Raw genomic sequence first — 25,955 nt, forward strand, 5'->3', positions numbered from 1 at the left:
AGACATCATGATTACAGTTCACATTGCTGACTTTCATTTAAAGGATTTGCAGATATTTCGGTCACACAGCTCTTTTTCTACATGTCCCTCCTCCCCCCCCCCTACATTTCAGGGCACTATATAATGTTCGGGACACTCAGCACTTGCAGGTCTATTAACGCCATTGTCACATTTAGTTCTTTGTTGCATATCCCCCCATGTGTAATGACTGCTTGATGTCGGCCATTCACAGACATCAGCAGGTGCTGAGGTTCTCCAAAGTGTAGACGTAAGCCCAGGTATCTTCCAACTTCACTAATGAGGCAATGAATCACCCTGAGTGAACACAAACACCTGTGACGCCGACGGTACCAAACATTATCCTTTACATCCCCAAGACGGCGGAGCAGTACGTTTTTTAAATTGTGACATGCTGTATTAATCTCATTTCATTTTCTTCCACCTCAAGAAAAGGATGTTAATAAAAGCCACTTTTAGAGATGAACTGCTGGATTTTCACCTTTTTCTGTATATCAGGTGTGCTCTAAGATATTTAAGTTTCCTAGCATAAGAAAAGGCAGATTTTTTCTAAAACTAAATAGCGAGTAAAGATATTTCTTCCTTTGCACTTCTGTTTTCACCAATAAAACAAAGAGAACACATCAGCTTGAGTCTCTGGTCCCCTGTGCTCATTTTCAGGAGTTTTCATGATTCTTGTTGCTTATTTTTATCTTTATTAATCTTCTGAAAAAGATTGCTGCGTTTTCCTTTGTAACTGTAAAAAACAGAAAACATAAAAAATCAGATTTTCATGGCCCAGCACAGACAGGAAAGCATTTATTCTTGAGTCATTTCAATTCAAAATGTCACAACAGCAGAAGGATGGTCTACAATTACTTTGATTTCAACCCATCTTAGATAGGTAGCACAGCTAGTTCTATTATACTATACTAGCCAACCCGCGGTGTAGCATACGCCGCATAATTATGTATTGATGGGTGAACACTTCCTGAAAGACACAGTTGTCCAAATGGGGTTGGTTTTGAGGGTACGACTGTAGGTGAATGAAAAGATGGAACTCTGGAGAGGGCAACATACAATACAGCGTTTTACACACTGCATACAGCGATTCACATCGAAGCATAGACACTGCTAAGACCATGGAATACCCCTCACAAACTGTTTTACACGCTGCATACAGCGATTCACATCGAAGCATAGACACTGCTAAGACCATAGGATACCCCTCACAAACTGTTTTACACGCTGCATACAGCGATTCACATCCACGACAAACAAATTGTTTTACACGCTGCATACAGCGATTCACATTGAAGCATAGACACTGCTAAGACCATAGGATACCCCTCGCAAACTGTTTTACACGCTGCATACAGCGATTCACATCGAAGCATAGACACTGCTAAGACCATGGAATACCCCTCACAAACTGTTTTACACGCTGCATACAGCGATTCACATCCACGACAAACAAATTGTTTTACACGCTGCATACAGCGATTCACATTGAAGCATAGACACTGCTAAGACCATAGGATACCCCTCGCAAACTGTTTTACACGCTGCATACAGCGATTCACATCCACGACAAACAAATTGTTTTACATGCTGCATACAGCGATTCACATCCGCAACAAACATGAATCTTCTTAGATGGTCCTGTCGCGTCCACCCTCGCTCTCGAAGCATACACAGTGCCTGGTCATGTGCCAGCTCGCAAGAGCAACTAACAGAAACCTGCCCACCAACTGTAATACTATGGGATACCCCTCGAAAAACTGTTTTACACGCCGCATACAGCGATTTTAACACAACAATGCACGCTACAAACCAACATACATGACTGGAGGAACTGGAGGACCGCCATCGCGCCTCCACCATCCAGAGAGGGGAGAGGGGAAGGACGCTCATTCCGCCCCCTCTGTCCCGGCCAGCAGCCATTCATTGTTCTTTGCGGTTCCGGCTGCTTTTCTATATATAATCCACCAAGTCACCTGACCATGGTAGTAGCGAGGTGGGGGGGGTGTGTACAAAGGGCAGGGACGTAATCAGTGCGAGCGTATGACCCGCACTTACTGGGAATTCCTCGTTCGTGGGGAACAATTGCAAGCCCCGGTCTCCATCACGAATGGGGTGCAATGGCTTACCCACGCCTGTCGGCGCCGGGTAGACACACGTTGATCCATTCAGTATAGCACGCGTGCAGTACCGGACATCCAAGGGCATAACAGACCTTATAATGCTCAATCTCACGTGGCTGAAAAACAAATCGCTCCACCAACTAAGAACGACCATGCAACACCACCCACAGAATCGAGAAAGAGCTATCAATCTGTCAATCCTCTCCGTGTCCGGTGAGTTTTGTGTGTGGTGAGTTGTTGCATCCGGGCACATGAGCAGGCACTGTGAATGCCTTGAGAGCGTGGGTGGATGCGTGCCAAGGAATAATGAGTATTTATATATCTTCTTAGATATAGAAAGCGTCTGATGCGGTGTTTGGTGAATTGTTGCAGTTTGTGAGTTAGCAGTTGTGATGGTTTTACACTCCAGTATATTGCGGTGAACACTGGTAACAGTCAGGCGGGCAGGAGTTCTCGTCCCATGCTCTTAGAGTTGTTGGGCAGTGCTCTGTCATTCGTATCCCATGGTCGGACGACTTGGTGGATTATATATAGAAATGCAGCCGAAACCGAAAAGAATAATGAAAAGTCAACATGGCTCAGAGGTGCATGTGGACTATATTAGTGACGAACGCGAATGACGCCGTGTTTTGTGAGTTGTCGCGTCCGAGTTGGTGGGCGTGGCTCTGTCAGTTGTCGTCCTATCCCATTTGGTGGGCGTGGCTCCGTCCTGTGTGCTCGCATGGGTGTCTTGCTCGCTGGCGGCTTAGTGAATTATATATATAGATTATATTACATTACATTACATTATACTATCTGTGCTACCCATTTGAGGCAGGATGAAATCTAAGTAAGCATCGTACATCTCATAATTAACAATGGCAGTGCACTATCCATTGGAATGTATTTTGTAAAATGCATTGGATTAGTCATTCCAACAGATGGTGCATCGCAACCATTTGCTGCACTGAAATTCATTAGTACTACAAATGTTGGTGATGCGCCATCTGTTGGAACGACCAATACAATGCACATGTCCATGTTATATGCCATTTGGTATACGATTCGTAAAAGCAGTGTTAAAGTTTGTGATGCTCCATCTGTTGAAATCACAGATACAATAAAAATGTCTATTATATTCCATTTGGTATTAGATTGTAAAAGCAGAGTTACTGTTTGTGATGTACCATCTGTTGGAATGACAAATGCAATGTATATGTCTCTGTTATACTGTATGCCATTTGTAAAGGCAGTGTTAATATTAATGATGTGTCATCTGTAGGAATAAAAGAGATACAGCAATTGGATGGACACACAGACACAAATCCTCTAATTGAGGTGGATATAATAACTACTCTATCCACTCTACGTTATAGAGGACAATGTAGTGTCTATCTATCTATCTATCTATCTATCTATCTATCTATCTATCTATCTATCTATCTATCTATCTATCTATCTATCTATCTATCATATAGCACCTTTTCCTATCTATCTATCTATCTACTTCCCATGGGCTCACCACCTATGGGAGGGGCCAAGGAGGTCGGGTGCAGTGTGAGTTGGGTGGTGGCCGAAGGCGGGGACCTTGGCGGTCCGATCCTCGGCTACAGAAGCTGGCTCTTGGGACGTGGAATGTCACCTCTCTGAAGGGGAAGGAGCCTGAGCTAGTGTGCGAAGTTGAGAGGTTCCGGCTAGATATAGTCGGACTCACCTCGACGCACAGCTTGGACTCTGGAACCAATCTCCTTGAGAGGGGCTGGACTCTGTACCACTCTGGAGTTGCCCCCGGTGAGAGGCGCCGAGCAGGTGTGGGTATACTTATTGCCCCCCGACTTGGAGCCTGTACATTGGGGTTTACCCCGGTGGACGAGAGGGTAGCCTCCCTTCGCATTCGGGTGGGGGGACGGGTCCTAACTGTTGTTTGTGCATATGCACCGAACAGCAGTTCGGAGTACCCACCCTTTTTGGAGTCCCTGGAGGGGGTGCTAGAGGGCATACCTTCTGGGGACTCCCTCATTCTGCTGGGAGACTTCAATGCTCACGTGGGCAATGACAGTGAGACCTGGAAGGGCGTGATTGGGAGGAATGGCCCCCCTGATCTGAACCCGAGCGGTGTTTTGTTATTGGACTTCTGTGCTCGTCACGGATTGTCCATAACGAACACCATGTTCAAGCATAGGGGTGTTCATATGTGCACTTGGCACCAGGACACCCTAGGCCTGAGTTCGATGATCGACTTTGTGGTCGTGTCGTCGGACTTGCGGCCACATGTCTTGGACACTCTGGGTGAAGAGAGGGGCGGAGCTGTCAACTGATCACCACCTGGTGGTGAGTTGGCTTCGATGGTGGGGGAGGATGCCGGTCAGGCGTGGTAGGCCCAAACGTGTTGTGAGGGTCTGCTGGGAACAGTCTGGCAGAGCCCCCTGTCAGAAGTAGCTTCAACTCCCACCTCCGGCAGAACTTCGACCATGTCCCGAGGGAGGTGGGGGACATCGAGTCCGAATGGGCCATGTTCCGTGCCTCTATTGTTGAGGCGGCTGACCGGAGCTGTGGCCGTAAGGTGGTCGGTGCCTGTCGTGGCGGCAATCCCCGAACCCGTTGGTGGACACCGGTGGTGAAGGATGCCGTCAAGCTGAAGAAGGAGTCCTACAGGACCCTTTTGTCCTGTGGGACCCTGGAGGCAGCTGATAGGTACCGGCAGGCCAAGCGGAATGCGGCTTTGGTGGTTGCTGAGGCAAAAACTCGGGCATGGGAGGAGTTTGGGGAGGCCATGGAGAACGACTTTCGGACGGCTTCGAGGAGATTCTGGTCCACCATCCGGCGTCTCAGGAAGGGGAAGCAGTGCAGTGTCAACACTGTATATGGTGGGGATGGTGTGCTGCTGACCTCGACTCGGGACGTTGTGGGTCGGTGGGGGGGAGTACTTCGAAGACCTCCTCAATCCCATTAACATGCCTTCCAATGAGGAAGCAGAGCCTGGGGACTCAGAGGTGGGCTCCCCCTTCTCTGGGACTGAGGTCACCGAGGTGGTCAAAAAACTCCTTGGTGGCAGGGCCCCGGGGGTGGATGAGATACGCCCGGAGTTCCTCAAGGCTCTGGATGTTGTAGGACTGTCTTGGTTGACACGCCTCTGCAACATCGCATGGACATCAGGGACAGTGCCTCTGGATTGGCAGACTGGGGTGGTGGTCCCCCTCTTTAAGAAGGGGGACCGGAGGGTGTGTTCCAACTACAGAGGGATCACACTCCTCAGCCTCCCTGGAAAAGTTTATTCAGGGGTCCTGGAGAGGAGGGTCCGTCGGATAGTCGAGCCTCGGATTCAGGAGGAACAGTGTGGTTTTCATCCTGGTCGCGGAACAGTGGACCAGCTCTATACCCTTAGCAGGGTCCTGGAGGGTGCATGGGAGTTTGCCCAACCAGTCTACATGTGTTTTGTGGACTTGGAAAAGGCATTCGACCGTGTCCCTCGGGGAATCCTGTGGGGGGTACTCCGAGAGTATGGGGTACCGGCCCCCCTGATAAGGGCTGTTCGGTCACTGTACGATCAGTGCCAGAGCTTGGTCCGCATTGCCGGCAGTAAGTCGAACCCGTTTCCAGTGAGAGTTGGACTCCACCAGGGCTGCCCTTTGTCACCGATTCTGTTCATAACTTTTATGGACAGAATTTCTAGGCGCAGCCAGGGTGTTGAGGGGGTCCGGTTTGGTGGGCTCAGGATTGGGTCACTGCTTTTTGCAGATGATGTTGTCCTGTTTGCTTCATCAGGCCGTGATCTTCAGCTCTCTCTGGATCGGTTCGCAGCCGAGTGTGAAGCGGCTGGAATGAGAATCAGCACCTCCAAATCCGAGACCATGGTCCTCAGCCGGAAAAGGGTGGAGTGCCCTCTCAGGGTTGGTAGCGAGATCCTGCTTCAAGTGGAGGAGTTCAAGTATCTCGGGATCTTGTTCACGAGTGAGGGAAGAATGGAGCGTGAGATCGACAGGCGGATCGGTGCGGCATCCGCAGTAATGCGGGCGCTGCATTGGTCTGTCGTGGTGAAAAAGGAGCTGAGCCATAAGGCAAAGCTCTCAATTTACCAGTCGATCTATGTTCCTACCCTCACCTATGGTCATGAACTATGGGTAGTGACCGAAAGAACGAGATCGCGAATACAAGCGGCTGAAATGAGCTTCCTCCGCAGGGTGTCTGGGCTTTCCCTTAAAGATAGGGTGAGAAGCTCAGTCATCCGGGAGGGGCTCAGAGTAGAGCCGCTGCTCCTCCGCATCGAGAGGAGTCAGATGAGGTGGCTCGGGCATCTGATCAGGATGCCTCCTGGACGCCTCCCTGGTGAGGTGTTCCGGGCACGTCCAACCGGGAGGAGGCCCCGGGGAAGACCCAGGACACGCTGGAGGGACTATGTCTCTCGACTGGCCTGGGAACGCCTTGGGATTCTCTCGGAAGAGCTAGAAGAAGTGGCCGGGGAGAGGGAAGTCTGGGCATCTCTGCTCAAGCTGCTGCCCCCGCGACCCGACCTCGGATAAGCGGGAGACAATGGATGGATGGATCTATCTATCTATCTATCTATCTATCTATCTATCTATCTATCTATCTATCTATCTATCTATCTATCTATCTATCTATCTATCTATCTATCTATCTATCTATCTCCATTTGGTATTAGACTGTAAAAGAAGAGTTACTGTTTGTGATGTGCCATCTGTTGCAATGACAAATGTAATGCATATGTCTCTGTTATATGCCATTTGTAAAGGCAGTGTTAATATTAGTGATGCACCATCTTTTGGAATGACAGAGACATAGCAATTGGATGGACACACAGACATTTATCCTTTTATTGAGATGAATATAATATAATATAATATAATATAATATAATATAATATAATATAATATAATGTAATATAATATAATATAATATAATATAATATTGCTTTAATGTTATTGCACAATACTGCAAATATCTTCAAGTTTAAGTTCTGGCTTATAACAATAAATATGGTAATTAGCGTCACTTCTTGATGAACACCTGTAAGTGTGACTTCCACCAGACTCTGCACTTGACAGAAATGATGTTTGAAAGTGGCACAGAATCAAGGTGTGGAAAGAACAGATATGTATGTATTATCACCATACTATCACTAACTTTAATGTGATCATTTTTTGTAATATCCACAATTAATGTTCACACGTATTTTGAAGTAAATACATACTGCTCCTTGGAAACTGAAGGGATGCAGAAATTCAGGCATTTTGTGTCGTCACTGGTGGTACAAAGGCACCTAGTGGCATCTCTTTTAAGTCGTTGTGGGTAACTGCCCACCCCATAAGGAACAACTTTTCTAAAAATCAAGAAACAGAAAAAAAAAGGAAGAAATCAGATGGCTGTTCCAGTAATGTTTGATCTCTTACAGCTTTTGTGATTGGGTGACTTTTTGAAGAATGCAGCAACTGCAAGCAATATTTTCCTAAATAAATCAATTACTGTATGTGGCAAGATATATGTTATAAAAAAAGACAAATCCTCTAATGACAGCTCTGTCTCTGTCAGCAGAACCAAGGAACTGCTTATTGACTTTCAGTACACCAAAGAGCCTCCATGCCCGGTCACCATTCAGGGAGTACTGAAGAAGAAAGGGCAGAGCAGGCTCTTTACATTAGAAGATGACATTCCTTTATTGTGGGATTTTCTACAACTTTTGGGATGGTCAGTGCAATTTTCTACTCTGTGCTGCACTGGGCTGGTAACATCACTGCATGAGTGGCCCACCGAATCAACAAGCCAATTAAAAGGGCAGGCTGAGTTATGGGATACACTCTGGACCCCTGGAGTTAGTAGTGGTGGAGAGAATCAAACATTAAGAACAATGGTGCACACCCACTCTGGGACCGCTAACACCGAGGACTTTCAGCCAACAAATTATTCAGCAGAAGTGCGCCAAGAAACACTATGGGGGCTTCTTCATACCAATAGCAGTATGTCTATATAGCGCCGCACTGGGACTAGGACTGTCAAATCAAATGTTTTTCTTTCTTTTTAATTTTCTTTTTATTTATTTTTATACTAGGGGGCTCCGCCCCCCTGCTCGCTTCGCTCGCCAACCCCTGGTGTTGGGAATGACAAAGAGCGTGATGTATGAATGAGATATAGAATAGTGTGACGGTGTAGATGATGCAAATAGAAAGCAAACAATAAAGTGTGTGGCACAGTGTAAAAGTTTATTTGAAAATTTCTTTGTACACGCCGTTTAAGTGTAAAAGGTAATTCCAGCTCAGAACTTGTAAGGTCATTTAAGATGGTTATTGTTGTGATCAGAGTCAAGTTTGTCAGAGCTTAGAAAGAGTTGTGTCTCTCCAGGAAGTAATGGAATGACTTGGGTATTTATGTTTTCCACATTAATATTTTTTGGACATAATATAGTGTGTTGTGTTAAAAGGGGCATTTGGTCTAATGAGATTGCTGTTCCAAATGTCTCTGTAACTAAGTCGTCGCAGATAAAGGCTTGAGGAATTGTAATAATATGTGGCTGAAGTCCATCTGTATTGGTGAGTGTACCATCTCTCAGTTGTAATAAGCAATTGTTATGATCTGGTTCTGGACATCGTATCTTTTTTACTAACTGTATCTTTTGAAAGCAATGCCAATTGTCTGCGTATTTTAAGGTGCACTGAACAATAGCTGAGTGCATGGCATCTGGAAGAATAGCTAATCACTGTCTAAAATCTCTTCCTCATAAAAGTACCTTTCCTCCAAATCGAATATTATTATTCATAAACGTTTGTAGAAGTTTATGAATGGTGTTGAGTAAGTGACTTCATGCCATTGAACATTCATCAATAAACAACATTTTTTCAAGACGGATGTCACGTGCAGTGCCACCGTTAATGTTCATAGTGAATACCGATTTGTAGGATCTAATGTAGTTGATAAAGATTTCACTTTCAGGTACATCGTCAGTTATAAGCTTCTGTAGATATTCAGTATATGAATGTAAAGAAGGCAGTCTAATTTGACCCTTTTGACAACAACGTGTAAATGTATAACTTGTATTGCCAGTTGTTTCTTCAGGGAAGTGAACTGAATGACAATGATTGCAAATGACATTCATTAATCCGAATTAATTTACCTGGTGTATGTTTTCCTTGTGCCGTTTGAGAGGCGCGTTGTTGCATGTCTAGTATTTGGGACGTGTTGTTTTGGAGCTGTAATCGATTTGCCTGTGCTGTGTGAGAAGCCCGTTGTATCCTTCGCTGCCATTAACGTATGTCTGAGACGGGAGGTGTTTCGTTTTGAATCCGTGCCTGTTGCGATGCAGCACTTTGATTGATAGTTTGCGTCATGTGGATCCAGGATGTAGATTTGTGCATATTTGCGTTGTTGATTTGTTTCAGGGTGCACTGTTCCAATGCGATGCAGTATCTGTGCACATATGCGAAAGCAGTATGGGCCATTGCCTTTTGGTGGCCTGATATTTACTCCGGTATATGCAAAAGCAAATGAACTATTGTAGGATCTAATGCAGTTCATAAAGTTTTTACTTTTAGGTACATCGTTAGTTAGAAGCTTTAGTTGAGCTTTGCGTTTTTGGAGTCGAGACATTTTTTCTTTTAGAAATATGGATAAGTAATAAGGAGTATTGCACTCACTGTTAATATGGAGCCTTTTCTGCGGTTGAACGGTTAATAGTGCCTTATTGTAATGAGATCCACCTATGCTGCATAGCCGTCTATTTTGTTGTTTCTTTCGTGTTCGTGTGTTTGTTCCTGTTATCCTTTCCTTTTCGTTTTGTACCCGTGACCGTGTATTCATGACTTGTTTCTTTCTCAGCATGCGAAATATGGATAAGTAATAAGGAGGATCGCAGTCACTGTTAATATGTTTCCTTTTCTGCAGTTGAACGGTCAATAGTGCTTTATTGTAAGGAGATCCACCAATGCTGACACCTATGCTGTCTAGTGTGAAGGTGTTGATGTTCACTTTAGAATATGTGGCTTTGGGTGTCACTTCTTATGGATGTGTGTGTGTGTGTTTGGGGGGGGGGGTTGAGGATTGTTGTCGCGCGAGCGTCTTCTTTCTGTTTGTGTTCCTGTGTCTTGTTGAATCCCCCTCTTTGTGTGTGTCCCGTCCCTTGCTTGTAGGGTCTGTGGGGTGGTTTTGTGTTCTTTTTCTTGTGTTCTATGGGCTTGTTGAATCCCCCTCTTGGTGTGTGTCCCGTCCGGTGCCTGTGGGGGGGGGGTGCCTTGCTGTTGTGCGCGATCCTCTTTTTTTTTTTTTTTTTTTGTTTTGGGTCTAGTTTCGTGTGCAATGTGTTTCGTGCTTTGCTTGCGTTTGAATACTTTTTTATGTGCCTTTTCCTTTTTTCGGTGCTCTTTGCGCCTCATTTCTCCATTTTTCCTGTGCTCACTCCTTTTTTCTGTGGTCTTGTCCGCCTCTCGCGGCCCCTCATCCGCCTCTCTCGCCCTCTTTTGTCCGCCTTTCTCGGCTCCTCAGCCGACTCTCGCGGACTCTTTTTGCGCCTGCGCAGTACGTCTTTTTGCAGCTACGGCCCATTGCCGGATGTGCCTGCGTCCATCATCCGGTTTAGCATTCTCGGTTAGTAATATGGATACATTTATTTACTCATTCATTTATTAATTAATTTATTTTATTTCTTTGTTTATTCAAAGGGCTTCTGTCAAAAGCCAAATTTTTCCTGGGACAAAAATGTTCAAATCTATTATATAGTATCTATCTATCTATCTATCTATCTATCTATCTATCTATCTATCTATCTATCTATCTATCTATCTATCTATCTATCTATCAAATCCAGCCAACTACGCTATCTATCTATCTATCTATCTATCTATCTATCTATCTATCTATCTATCTATCTATCTATCTATCTATCTATCTATCAAATCCAGCCAACTACGCTATCTATCTATCTATCTATCTATCTATCTATCTATCTATCTATCTATCTATCTATCTATCTATCTATCTATCTATCAAATCCTGCCAACTACGCTATCTATCTATCTATCTATCTATCTATCTATCTATCTATCTATCTATCTATCTATCTATCTATCTATCTATCTATCTATCTATCAAATCCAGCCAACTACGCTATCTATCTATCTATCTATCTATCTATCTATCTATCTATCTATCTATCTATCTATCTATCTATCTATCTATCTATCAAATCCTGCCAACTACGCTATCTATCTATCTATCTATCTATCTATCTATCTATCTATCTATCTATCTATCTATCTATCTATCTATCTATCTAATGTCCCCTTGAAATGAAAATACTGTGTTTTCTTTTTTAAACATATGTGGAGTGTAATTCCAACTGGAACTCTTATAAGACAGGGACATCACATATGAGTGTATGCGTTATTAATTATTGACGCAAGCAGGAAGCAGATCAGGCACTGCTGTAAAGTATGATGTGAAATACGCTTACAGAACGCCTGATGTAAATCAGGAAGGTAGCACAGATCGGGTAGTGAGGTCCCCATCTAGCTTTGGCTGTTACAGCTCTGTGATGTCACACTGGCCTTCATTAAACATCATGAAGTGCTGGAAAAAAAGTCTGTCTAAGGTAGTTGCACTGCAAATTTTCAAGTTAAATTTCAGCAATTAAGGTCACAGGTGAGTCAAGCAAATGTGCTGTGAAAAACAACACATTCTGTCTATGGATGCCACATGATTGGCTGTGTGGAAGAGGGGGCATTTGACTTAACTGACAAGTGTACCTAAAAAAGTGGCCACTCCAGAGTACATTTTTATCAGGTTTCTGGCATCTGTGGTAGCCAAACCGGTCATCCCTGTTTAATATAGTCCAATAAATTAAACAAACAGGACCAGCTATTCAATGCCTCAGTAACAAATAAATAGCAAACAAATAACCCAATCCTTTCTGGCAAGTGGCTGTTAGGGTTTTCGGAGCTCCGTCCTTGGGCTCAGCCGAGTCAGAACTGACTGCCTCTCTCTGTGTGGCAACATCGGGCATTAAGGCCAGAAGACATGAAAGGGGGAGGAGTCAATTGCCCTCACTGGACGTCTTCTCGCAGCTGCGGAGGGAAAAGATGAGGAGAAGGCTGCTGCGAGTGCCCCCTTTTGGCCCGGAGTGGTATTGCATCTTTTACATGAGCCCGGAGAGTGGTCCGCAGACATACCCTAAATCTTGGCATACTTCTAGCTGTACAAATTTTATGGCTTCACAGACTGTACAAACATATAAAACAAAGATCTTGTTAACTAAATTTGAGACAATGCAATAATGTAACATCATAAAGATGATAACGGTTATTGAATGTGGAAGGCAGATGGCACCGTCAAACCACCCAAAACCCCAAATGGGCCAATAAAGTAAATGGTCACTGAAATGTATTGCATACCCTGGTGTGTTGACCCAGACCACTCCTACATGGCAGAAATAGACACACTCTTTGTCTTCAAGGACTTCACATGTGCACCGTTTTTCCCTAAACGTGGCTTGAGGATTCATTTCTGCATGACCTGAAATGAAAGAAAATGACGTTTAGTGCATTGTGATCGGCAGGGAGCCCTCAGGATCCGTTGTGAAAATGACGAGCCAAACAGGACAACAAGGATAAAAGACTTCCAAGAAGACCCCCAAACCAGACCAGGAGCTTTGTTATGAACTGGAATGATCTCCAAAACAAAATGGGAATGAGACCTCCAAAATAAGCTGGGAAGCGGATTACAAACCTACCGGGTGTGCCCATCAGAGGAAACATCAACTTCAGCCAGGCCCCAAAGTCGAGGATCTGTCAAAATAACTAGAAAGATTTCAAAATTTATAACGGAAGCTCCACAAGGAGAAGAGTAATCACCATCCTTCAGGTTGTATGTGTAGAGCAAGCATAGAAACATTATCATAAAAATAATACAATTCACAAAAAATACAAAGTGAAGCTCAAAAGAGCAAAAAAGGATGCACAAAGGAGTTACCTAAAAGGCGATCCCCAAAGCAGATAAAGTCCAAATATGAAACCCAAACACCAGAATCCATAAACAGAATAGAAATCCAATATAGAAAACACAAAACTTAGAAACTCTTTAAACATCAAACGATTCCCACACGTAGGCGATTGCACTTAGTTTATTAAATAGCTCGATGGAGGACCCAGGAGTGGCGATGTCAGGGGGGGTTCCATCTTTTGGGGTTGCACTCACAAAGAACGCAGAGCATCAGTACATGTAAAGAGACAGGATACAATTATAACAAAAAAAAAAATACATGAAAAATAATAGCATAAACAAAACAATAAAAACATAAACATAATTTCAACCCACAACGTAACAGTCTGCCTGCCTAAGGGTAGGCCTCACCCCAGGCGGCCTGATTCCAATGGCCTGCACAGGCTCAGAATAGATGAAATGGCTTTTAAATGTTCCAAATACATGAAAATGCCCTTCAAGGAAGAGGATGACTATAAACCTCTGGCTAGATATATACAGGCAACCAAAGAAACTTTATAAATAAAGAGAACAAAAGAGGGAAAAGGCAAAATGTAACAAAAAGGGCATTCCGAAAAAGGCAACCTGAAGTTAAGGAGACTGTGGTAAAGTGAGGTCCGTGGCTGATTGCCTTTTTAAATAAATATTCGCCGCACTCGGGGCTTAAGGAGCCAGCGTGGTAGCATGGCGGGAGTGGTTCCCTGGCATGATGCAGCTCAGGTGTTTCTGCACTTTCGCACAAGTGTGTGGAGTCACCCATGTCCATAATTGCACTGCTAATCGGCACACCTGTGCCACGTCCCCACATAAAATAAGAGAAGTGCGAGTGCAGAAGGAGAAATAAGAAAACAGACAGGATGGGGGTTAAGGGAGAAGAAGGCTGGGGACATTAAGAGCCAGTGCGGCAACAGTTGGCTCGAGAGGGTTGGCTGTGCCGCGGCTGGTGTCTGTATTGCAGGTGGGGGCTGCCTGGGTCCGCGTCGCCGGCCAGGCTGTGTCGATCTGCACAATGAGGCCGGGGCAGCGACGCTAGAAGGAAGGGAGGTTCCGCAGCGTCTCAAGAGGCCACGGCAGAGGGTCTCGTCAACCCCTTGGGAAAAGGGAGAAGATGGCGGCTGACCGGAAGTCCATTCCCGCGACAGGCAAGGGATTGGACGGTGTGCCTTGCATGCCTGCCGATGATTGGATAGAGGCGGGACCAAGGAACGTCCATCCTGAGCAAGGGGAGGGACAGTGGAAACCCGGAAGAGAGCTCCAGGGAGCGCAGCCAGCGATTAGGACCGACGAACCTGTAAGTCCTTCACCAGCTAACGTTCCCTTTGTGCCTGTGACTCGCCGTGAGCCGGAAGATTCCCTTCAGTCCATCGAGTCTGTATTACAGGTAATGCACAACCTTCATGACTATTTAGTCGAGCTGAAGAGGACGGCGATCGTGTCATGTCAGGGGGTGGAGCAACGCAGCGGCGGAATCTCTGGCCGAAGGATCGTGGTGACGCAGGTGAGTAGGACTTGCGCCATAAATGTAAAAGGAAAAGCGAGTGAATGTTTCCCGGTATCGTGCAGTTCCAGTGAACAAGTAGCCGCGGTTCCGATAGTGGAGGCGACGAGAAGGACTGATCGCCTGGAAGGGGTGGTGCCTAGACGCTGGCTGATGAGTGCCGTGGGTCCTAGTGCACTACCGCCGGTGCCAGCATCAGCTGTAAGTCGATCCACACGGGTGCAGATGGCGAGGGGTCTCTACCTTTCCCGTAGGGAGACTCAAACCATCAGGGCACCCCAGAAGAAAGGGGAGGGCCCGAGGAATGAAGCCGGGTCATCCCACAGAGTGAAACGTGAGCTCACGTGCGGAGACGGTCAGCCTCTGCGGGTGTAGAGGGAAGCCCCAAAGTCAGTGTTGACACATGGAGTGCGAGTGGTCCCTACAAAAGGAGAATGGAACCCGAGAAGGGGGTGGCGATCGACGGGGGGAGCGCTGCCAGTGCGCAGCACAGAGGGACGCCAGGAGATGGTGTCCAGGCAGCGTCTCTGCCCCCTTTTCTATCTATATTGCAGGACCGGGCCCTGGACGAGCCGTAGGACCCACTTCGTTGGGTACCTGCCCTCGCGGGACGGGCCAGTCCGCCCGATGAGTCTTCGCTGGCGAGGGGGCAGTGTCGTATCTGGCTGGGGATCAGACCCGGTCTTATTTTTATTGAAGTTCAAAAAAGTAAATTACATTTATTCCTATTCAACAATTATACGGTACAAACTACTGGTACGTTAACGCCTGTTCAACAATCAAATCAACATGTACGGTATTCATGTTCTACAAACTATTGTACGAGGGGGTACCCAAAAGAATCCGCAATAGCGCCGTGCTGGATGGAGCCCCCAGAGCACACACCTCCCCCGCCACGGCAGGCAAGCACAGAACAACTTACTCCAAGGTATGTTAACTGCTTCTACATTTATTCAAATACAGCAGTGGGTAGCGCTGCTGCCTCACAGTTGGGAGATCTGGGGACCTGGGTTCGATTCCCGGGTCCTCCCTGTGTGGAGTTTGCATGTTCTCCCCGTGTCTGCGTGGGTTTCCTCCGGGCGCTCCGGTTTCCTCCCACAGTCCAAAGACATGCAGGTTAGGTGGATTGGCGATTCTAAATTGGCCCTAGTGTGTGCTTGGTGTGTGGGTGTGTTTGTGTGTGTCCTGCGGTGGGTTGGCACCCTGCCCGGGATTGTTTCCTGCCTTGTGCCCTGTGTTGGCTGGGATTGGCTCCGGCAGACCCCCGTGACCCTGTGTTCGGATTCAGTGGGTTGGAAAATGGATGGATGGATGGACAATCATGTCATCTTCTTCTAGAATATCATCATAACTCTCCACATCTGAACCTGCAATTCCTTCCTGGATTTCTTTTGACTCTAATTCCTTTAGAATTAATGGCCCCAATCTCTCCTGTGCAGCAATACTGCTCTCCTTAAATGAACACATCTTGTCCAGATAACCTGCTCGTAGTGCATTGGCAACACAGCTTTCAGTGATTTTATCCCATGAATTCTTCACCCAAGTCACCACTTCTTGCAGCTTAGGCTTCACAAAGTTCCCCTGCTGATTTCTATCCATTCTGTTTTCACTGTAATCATTGACTTCTATTTGCAAATGGTCCTTGAATGGCTTGTTTATTGCAATGTCAAGTGTCTGGAGATAGGCTATCATTCCTGCAGGAATCATTATCTGATCTACTGTATTCTTCTCTCTTTAAGGAAGTTCTTCATGTCTTTAGCGCGGTGAGTGTTAGCAGAATCCCAGACTAGCAGACCTCTTTGGGCACCTCGCAAAACACGTGGAAACATTAAATCTACCCACTTTCTTATAACGGCTTGAGTGTACCATATTTATCCAATGTTATGCTGGACAAAAGACAACGTTTACTCTTTTAACTACTTGTAAAAACGCCTTACCTTGTAATCAGGGCAGCTTCTAGGCTAAATACGGCAGCTCTCAGGACAGATGCAAAAACGGTGGATTAGCAGTAGGTCTTATTTTCGGGGGAGGGCTTATATTAGTGTTGCTTCAAAAATTACTGCTAGATCTTACTTTTGGGGAAACACGGTATATGGTTGCGAAACATGGACGTTATCCAGTGACCTGAGATGAAGACTGGACTCCTTTGGTAGTGTGTCTCTTCGGAGAATCCTTGGGTACTGCTGGTTTGACTTTGTGTTTCTCATGGAGTCCCAAATGAGGCACATCACCTGCATTGTGGGGTCGGTTGTGGCACTACGGTCATGTCGTGCGATCACCCGATAGTGATCTGGCTCGCAGGACCCTCATTGTTGAGAACCAGAGCACCTGGACCAGGCCAAGGGAATGCCCACATAACACCTGGCTGTAGCAGATAGAGGGTCATTTCCAGAGGGTGGGACTGGACTGCGTGTCTGCCTGGGGGTGTTGTCAACTAGGATCCTGAGCTGTTTCGTCGTGTGGTGGGTGCGGCAACGCACAATACCAGTGCATGCTCCCCAACCTCACTTGACCTAACCTGTGATTATGAATATGATGTTATTTTGGATTTTTGATTCTTTACTGGGGATCTAGTCTTCACCAAAGGGTGAAGAATGAAAAATGTCTGTTACAATTGAGAATGTTTACTTCCAAAACTGCCCACTGAGGGTGGATTTCCCATCAAGCCCTGACCAGATATAATGGCAAATGAGGGATCTTTATTAAATCAAAAGACTACTCTCACAAAAGCTCCATTACACCGAAGAGCTCAAAAAGCCATAAAGGAGTTGCTGGCAAAGGCAATCCAAGGTGTACAAAGTTCCAAAACAGACAATCCAAAGCAAGGTACAAAAAAAAAGAGAGCGGAAGGCCAGAAATCCAAAAGGAACAGCAAAAAAATAAAATAATAAAACAATAAAAACTCACCCTTCTGAATTCAAAATGAACCACCAGAAACTGTGGAAGAACCCTCTGGATTTATATGGTGGAGGGCAGTTTCTGGTGGTGATTGGCAGGTGGCCCCGCCTCTTGGGGGACCACCCACATACCACATGGAACACAGCACAAGCATAGAAAATAAAGCAGGTGATAATAATAACAAAAAGAAACATTAACATACCTCAATGACTCAAAATTGAACAAAAAGGACACAAAACAAGACCTTGAACCCCAGCCAGGACTGAGATATAACAATGGGGAAATTTGGCTTTTCATAGAAGCTAAATACATAAATAAATAAATAACAAGCCATACTCTCAAGTACATACAGCAGAACCTCTGGTCATGAACGTTTCCGAATACGTACAAATCGGGTTACGATCAAAAAGTTTGCCAAAATTTTGCATCTGTTCACGACCACATGCTCTGGTGGCGAACAAAAACACTGGCGGCCAGTTTCCCTATGCACGTTCGTACACGCTAATGATTTCCCATTCTCCGTTTCCCATTTTCTTTTGTTTGCGTATTCAGGGCGTAACAAAGCAGCTGATGTTTCAAAGGAGTTACAGTGTTAACCAAGCAGAGGCCTCAAGTGTGGGAAGAGGTGGAAATACTGTTGCTAGTGTGGTCGAACGAGAAGCAACTTGCAGGAGATATCGTAAGCGAGGCGATCATATGCGAGAAAGCCAGGAAGATTCATGGCGATTTGCTTAAAATAAAATCCTTCTTCAAGTGGCGAAGGTGAGGAATTTTAAGCAAGTAGAGGATGGTGTGAAAAGTTTTGCAAGAGAAGTAGCATTTATTTTTTTCCCTGTGCTTAAAACTCATAAAAAAAGTGTTTACAGCGAGCGGTTCGTAATGGTCTAGCGCCAACTCTTACAATGTTAGCTTTCTCTGTTTTTCAAGGTTTTCTCAGTGCTTACTATTACACTGTGCATTCTATGGTATAATTAACTATTTCTGTGCTTAAAAATATATATATTTACATACAGTTTGTACGGTCTGGAATGGATTAATTGTATTTACATACAATCTTATGGGGAAATTACGTTTGGGTTGTGTCCAAAGTTTCAGAACGAATTATGGTCGTGACCCGAGGTACCACTGTATATATATAAAATCCAACATCTGTCTCTCTGTCTACTTTTCACAAGATAACTACTTAACAGATTTAGATCGTTTTTTTTTCTATAATTTGATTGAACATTCTGGTTGATTTTGCGACTTCTCTCATTGTGCTATGTTTCATAGTTCGCTTGCGGTACCGATTTATTCGAGTGAATCCGAGAGACATGCAGCGGGCTGAGGGGAGTGGGGCAGGGCCCTCCTTACTCACGTGCCAGCCTCTGGGCATATCTTACATCCGCTTAGCTAGCAAATGAGAGAACTGCTTAATGGATTTAGATCGGGTTTATTTCTAGAATTTGCTTGAACATTCCGGTTGATTTTGCGACTTCTCTCATCGTGCTAAGAATCACGGTTCGCTTGCAGTAGCGATATATTCGCGCTAAACCGAGACAGAGGCTACAGGCCGAGAGGAGGGGGAAGTGTGATGTCAAGAGTAGGGAGCCGGGTGGGGCCCTCCTCACTGTCCTGTTTCACTACTACGTGAGCAGAGCCACGGGGGACAGCTAATAATTACTAAAAGAGGGAAAAAAAAAAAAAAAAAAACACCTTCACAGTCACCATGAGTCGTTATACAGGTGTGATGTAGCACGTATGAAGGAGTCGCGTTTATTGACACATGCCTGCTAAACATTTCGTTGGCTGAAAGTCCGCAGTGTTGGTGTCAGAGAGAGGATGTGCAGCATCGTTCATAATGGCTCTCAGTTTTGTTTTCATTCTCTTCTCCACTACTACCTCCAGCAGGACCAGCAGACTTTCCATAACTGAGCCTGCCCTGTTCATTAGCTTGTTGGCTTGGTGATCCTCTCTTGATGTGACAGAAAATTACAATGGCCATCACAATGTTATAGATTCTGGCCCTTCTTCTTTAGATCATCCGTGTAGCCATTGATGTAGACCCCCAGTCCTCCAAGAGTTTTTAGCAGTGCACTGTCTCTAAAACTTCATAAAAGTGCCGAGTAGAAAATGCACTGTATGAATCAAGTAGTTTAGTTGCCATCTGTTATAGTGACTGCTATTTAAAGAGCCTTGTGATGGTGGTTTCTATGAAAGACGCTTCAAAGATGGATCACGCTTGTCCACTACTTTGAAACAGTGCTAACAAATCCATCTGTCCATCTGTCTGTCCATCTCCTGTATCCGTTAATGGAAACAGAGCCTATCTTACTTAGCAGCATCAGTAGCAACCAAGAGCCAGTCATGAAATACACTGTAAAGACTCTGTGTTATCGTGAAAAGTGTTACGCAAACATTGAATGCTTTAATGAGGGTGTTGGCTTATCATTAAAAGTGCTGAAAAACATTGAATTGTTTCCTGAATTAGTTTGAGAGGACACCAGTATAAAAGGCACTATATAAATGGAGCCAAGTGTGGTCTGTCTTTTAATTTTTTTTTTTAGTTTAATTTATGAATTTCCCCAAAATCCATTGTTCTTGTATGTAGGCAGTAGCATACCAATCGTATGTTGTAGTACAGGTGCTAATTAACGTTATACCCCACAAACCACATGCACCGGGTGTCTCTGTTAAGCCACCAGAAGCATGGTGGATGCTCTAGAGTCATATTTTCTGCTCTCCCCAAACCCTTTCTAATTTTATTTTATTTTTATTTGTCATGTATATTATTTGGAAACATCTGAGTGTGTATTAAGTCGTGTTTTTTCCTCTAAGTGTATGTAGGTTTACTTTTAAAAAATAAGAAAAAGCTGTTATTTTTCTAGCGTGGTGACACAGTGTTTTAATGTAATTTGTTGTGCTGTACAATAAGGCCATGTTTATATTTTGGATTTTAATTTTATTTTAAGTCTTATTTTATTTATTTCGTATAAGTAGTCATGTTTATTATAATTTATAATCAATTTATTATTTAATAGGCATAGGAGAAAAGCTGTTTGTGTGACATCCTGTCCTCTTTTTTTCTATTTGTGGAAAGGTATTCTACTCTATTCTTTGTTAAGAATATATAAGGTCAGACTATTTTTATTGTGTACATCTATGTATATTATAAATAGTTTTTCCTGATAAAATGTAAATAATATATTGTAAATAGTTCTATATGTAATTGGTTTATTGTGTTATTATTAAAATGTAAATCATATATTGTAAAGAGTTCTATATGTAATAGCTTTATTGTGTTATTAAAAAAGGAGAGAGAGAAACACGATGGATGCTGTAGGGCAGGGGTGGGTAGCGTGAGTCCTGGAGGGCCGCAGTGGCTACTGGTTTTCATTCCAATCCAATTACTTAATTAGAAACCAACCCTTGCCAGTCTCAGACCTTATTTAATTTTATGGCTTGTTAGTCTGCCCAATGTAAGGTTCTTATAGTGTAGATTTTTTTTTTCCTTTCCAAGGATATGATCAAAATGATTTGAAGTCTAAAATGGATCATTTTCAGTGTGTCACATTTTTCTCTTAAGTGTTTTATTAGAACATTAGAACACTCTAGACGAGAACAGGCCATTCAGCCCAACAAAGCTCGCCAGTCCTCTCCACTTATTTTTTCCAAGAAAACATCAAGTCGAGGTTTGAAAGACCCTAACGTCTTACTGTCTATCACACTACTTGGTAGCTTATTCCAAGTTTCTATCGTTCTTTGTGTAAAGAAAAACTTCCTAATGTTTGTACGAAATTTACCCTTAACAAGTTTCCAACTGTGTTCCCGTGTTCTTGCTGAACTCATTTTAAAATAACAGTCTCGATCCACTGCAGTAATTCCCTTCATAATTTTAAACACTTCAATCATGTCACCTCTTAATCTTCTTTTGCTTAAACTGTAAAGGCTCAGCTCTTTTAATCTTTCCTCATAATTCAACCCCTGTAGCCCTGGAATCAGCCTAGTCGCTCTTCTCTGGACCTTTTCTAGTGCTGCTATGTCCTTTTTGTAGCCTGGAGACCAAAACTGCACACTGTACTCAAGATGAGGCCTCACCAGTGTGTTATAAAGGTTGAGCAGAACCTCCTTGGACTTGTACTCCACACATCGTGCTATATATCCTAACATTCTGTTAGCCTTCTTAATGGCTTCTGAACACTGTCGGGAAGTCGATAGCTTAGAGTCCACTATGACTCCTAAATCCTTCTCATAAGGTGTACTCTTGATTTTCCGACCGCCCATTGTGTATTCAAACCTAACATTTTTACTTCCAATGTGTAATACTTTACATTTACTGACATTAATCCAAACAGTGCCTGATGAAAACACACAGATGTAAGTGGAAACAAGCTAGAAGTAGAGCTGCTGGCATTTGTATCTTCCGGCTAATAAGGAGCCATTAAAACAGTGAATGAAGCTGTTTATGATTGAAAAAAGCAATTAAGGGTGGGGAAACGTTAACAAATGATATCACTAAAACGAAGCATCAAAAATGTCACTTGAGCAATAACTGACTTCGCATTAAGGAACTGGGTGGGAACAGAAGCCTGCAGCCACTGCGGCCCTCCAGGACTGACGTTGCCCACCCCTGCTGTAGGGGCACAGGACAGAAGCTGTTTTTTGCGTGACACCCTGTCCTCTTTTTGTGTTGTTGTTTCTGGAAAGGGAAAGAAAATAAACTTCTGTTTCACCCCTACGTGCCTCTGAGTTGACTTTTCCCCGACACTATGTGGAGTAGGATGGATTCTAGTTGGCTACATAAATATTGATTGATTTTTCAATCTAAGAGAATGTTATAATGTTGTTTGGTGTAAAAGGAGTTGCATTCATTTTAAAATTAAAGGACTAGTATTTGTAATAAAATGGTCAACACACTAAATTTGCAAAATCCAGTTTAAAGATTTTATGATACTCCACGTCAGAGTTGCACATTTCTGCTCACAAAGATATTCCATTTCCATTTCTATTTCTATTTCTGATCTATCCTTTTCATCCCCACAATTGTAAGCGCCAACACAACAATAGGCTTCACAGCCAGAACACCTGGCAATATTGAAAATTAAGATTAACGCTGTCATATGTAATAATGTACAACTTTAATTTAAGATTATAAAATGACTGTAAAAGTTCAGAAGCAATGTCTCTATGACCAAGCAGTGAACTTTGTGAGCTGGAATGTCAAAGGTCTCAACCATTAATTAAAGAGGAAGGAAGTATTCTCTCACCTAACATGTCTAAATGCCAAGATAGTATTTTTACAGGAGACTCGTTTAATCAGCAAGGGTTAGTTCTGGTTGCAAAGAGACTGGACTGGCCAAATATTCCACTCCAGCTATACAAAGAAAACTAGAGGTGTGGGAATCTTAATTCATAGAACAATTTCATTTGTAGTATCAGATGGAGTTTCAGATCCTGAAGGGCAATATGTGATGGTTATGAGTAATTTATTTAATTGTTAAGAGAGTTTGATAAGTATCTATGCACCCAATGTGGATGACAGACTTCATCCAAAACGTATTTGCATCCATTTCTAACTTGAGAGGCTTCATCCAAAACGTATCTGCATCCATTCCTAACTTGAACACTCACAAAATTATAACAGTAGGAGACTTTATTTGTGTTTTAAAGATATTTTATTATGGCATGTCATGTCATTTTCTAATCCACTTCATCATGACCAGGGTTGTGTGGGGTGCTGGAGCCTATCCCATCTAGTATAGGGCACAAGGCTGGAACAAACCCTTAGAGTTTGCCAGAATTCACATAGGAGACTCTAAAGTGAGCTGGAAAAAAAGCTTCAGTCTTGGTCTAATGAGACTAAAAGTCTCTTTGTTTCCCTGAGTCCAGACTCCAATTAGACCCCATAGAGAGACCTGAAGATGGCAGTTTCCCATACAGTCCAATGGCACTTGAGAGGATCTACCAGGAAGAATTGGATAAACTGCCCAAATCCAGGTATGCAAAGCTTGTGGAGACTCACCCAAGAAAACTCGAAGCTGCCAAAGGGCCTTCTACAAAGAACTGAATTTAGGCTCTAATGATATTCACGAATGAGAGACTTCAGTTTTTAATTTTTAATAAGTTTCTAAACCTTCCTGAAAGCATGTTCTCATTATGTGTCATTGAGTCTAGACTGATGGGTAATAAATGGCAAAGCTGACAATTTTAAATTGTATCTTCAGCACCATAAACAGTACAGAAATGGAAGGGGTCCATGTTTTTCCTGAATTCACCGTACTCTGCCCCATTCTAGACCAAAAGCTATTCCTTTGTGAATTTCCCATTGGGATTAATAAAGTATCTATCTATCTATCTATCTATCTATCTATCTATCTATCTATCTATCTATCTATCTATCTATCTATCTATCTATCTATCTATCTATCTATTCCTTTGTTCTGGCTTTGGAATGATTCTGTATTCCTGAGTCCCCCAATCTTTAGAGTGGTTTTAACGCAAATCAGATCCACTGGGTTTTGGGGTGCAAAGCGACTGTTAAAATAGCACCATTGATCATTCAGGTTTGGGCACTTTCTAGTAAATGGTGTGGTGTACAAATCCTGTACAGGGGCATCAGTCCATCGCAGGGCGTACTGCACACTCACACACCCCCAAGACCCACACGGGCCAGTTTAGTGTCTCCAATTCACCTAACATGCATGTCTTTGGACTGTGGGAGGAAACCCACGCAGACACCGGGAGGGCATGCAAAGCCCATGCAGGGAGGACGCACGAGGCGAACTCCGGTCTTCTTACAGCCACCCAACCCCATCATATCATACTGACCTCTCATCCCACAATGTAACACAGGTGAAATATGACACATCATTTAATGATAACTGATTACAATATTGGTTTTTCTGAGATTTATAACCAGAACTAGCTAGTCATTCACATTGCAAGAAAGAAAAGCACATTAAGCAAGTTATAAGGAACAAAAATGAAATAAATTTCTACCTTTTCTCTCCATCATTAGCACAAGTGTCACAGTCAAGAAGTACAAACTGGAGAAGGCCATTTGCTCCACAGCCCCTGATCTTTCTGGGTCAGTTAAAACCCTTTTCAATGTGTCCGATCTGCCGGTGCAGGTAGGAGCAGGAAGGAGTAGGCTGATGCCTTTGTCTCAGCGTATGGAAAGCTGGGGGGCCGACGTACCTTTGATATTCCACTCATGCCACTCCTCCCTTTTAACTCTGCCAGACATGCAATCCCAAATGCCTGCAGTTTGCAGAGCGCTGAAATTGCGCGACAGGAACGCCTTCCAATCCCCAGGAAAGAGATTTCAGTGAGAAGACGTCTTCGGTTTTTTAAAACACCTCAGGGCAGTTTATTTTGGGCTGTGTGCCAGCACAAAAGTGTCTTAATAGCCCCCACAGTGGATGAGAAAGAACCTGAAATTTATGCATTTTTTGTGGAATTCATAACACAATTGTTTTTCAAATGCTGCCTCTCTATTGGGAACACCGCTACTGGATAATAATTGCTTACAGGCTTATATATTTGAAACACTGCTACAATGAAGGGCAGCACTGTGGCGCAGTGGGTAGCGCTGCTGCCTCGCAGTTGGGAGACCTGGGGACCTGGGTTTGCTTCCCGGGTACTCCCTGCGTGGAGTTTGCATGTTCTCCCCGTGTCTGCGTGGACTTCCTCCAGGTGCTCCAGTTTCCTCCCACAGTCCAAAGACGTGCAGGTTAGGTGAATTGGCGATTCTAAATTGGCCCTAGTGTGTGCTTGGTGTGTGGGTGTGTTTGTGTGTGTCCTGCGGTGGGTTGGCACCCTGCCCAGGATTGGTTCCCTGCCTTGTGCCCTGTGTTGGCTGGGATTGGCACCAGCAGACCCCCGTGACCCTGTGTTCGGATTCAGCGGGTTGGAAAATGGATGAATGGATGGATGGATGCTACAATGAAGGTCTTACTCAGGGTCTCACAATCAGTCCACAGTGGGGCTGAAATTGGCAGCCTTGTGCATTACAAAACAGCACTTTCCCCATAAGTGGCAAAGTGTGGTAGTGGAGACTTCAGTTCAAATCCTGTTTGATCTTTGGGAGTCCCCTGCAGTGGCAGACCAACATTTTTGGGGCCTTGAAGCTTGAACTGTTAAGGGGTTCCCTTCACAACAAGTGACAAGGTCTGGGTAACCATTGTCTTGAATGGGGTTGCTCTATGACAGATCACCACATTTATTTAACCAAAATATGTAGGCCTTCTCACACAGTAGACACCCCAAATGTTTAAAGCAATTTGGACTAAAGTCACTTCTGGGGTCCGTCACGAAATTAAGGGCTCTGAAGTTTAAGCTTTATTAGTTTCATAGAAAATCAACTTCTGCACACTTGCACAGTTTTTCTGTGTCTACAGTGGATTCAGAAAATACTAAGACTCCATCACCGTTGGAACACTTTATTGTGCTGTAGATTTAATTTTAAACAGATACATTTACAA

At 44.0% G+C, this 25,955-nt stretch overlaps 1 protein-coding gene across 1 annotated transcript; it reads right to left on the reverse strand.

The window, feature by feature from the left end:
• Positions 1 to 684: 684 nt before the first annotated feature.
• On the reverse strand, positions 685 to 24,719 carry si:ch211-202p1.5 (uncharacterized protein LOC103909337 homolog). The gene is made up of 4 exons (XM_051919658.1): positions 24,472 to 24,719; positions 12,512 to 12,632; positions 7,330 to 7,458; positions 685 to 754 (listed from the first exon to the last, which is right to left on the reverse strand). Exons 1-4 carry the CDS (start codon positions 24,530 to 24,532, stop codon positions 685 to 687), a joined length of 381 nt encoding a protein of 126 aa, XP_051775618.1. The 5' UTR covers positions 24,533 to 24,719.
• Positions 24,720 to 25,955: the final 1,236 nt, after the last annotated feature.

The sequence above is a fragment of the Erpetoichthys calabaricus genome, chromosome 15 (assembly GCF_900747795.2).
Source record: "Erpetoichthys calabaricus chromosome 15, fErpCal1.3, whole genome shotgun sequence".
Classification (NCBI taxonomy): Eukaryota; Metazoa; Chordata; class Cladistia; order Polypteriformes; family Polypteridae; genus Erpetoichthys; species Erpetoichthys calabaricus.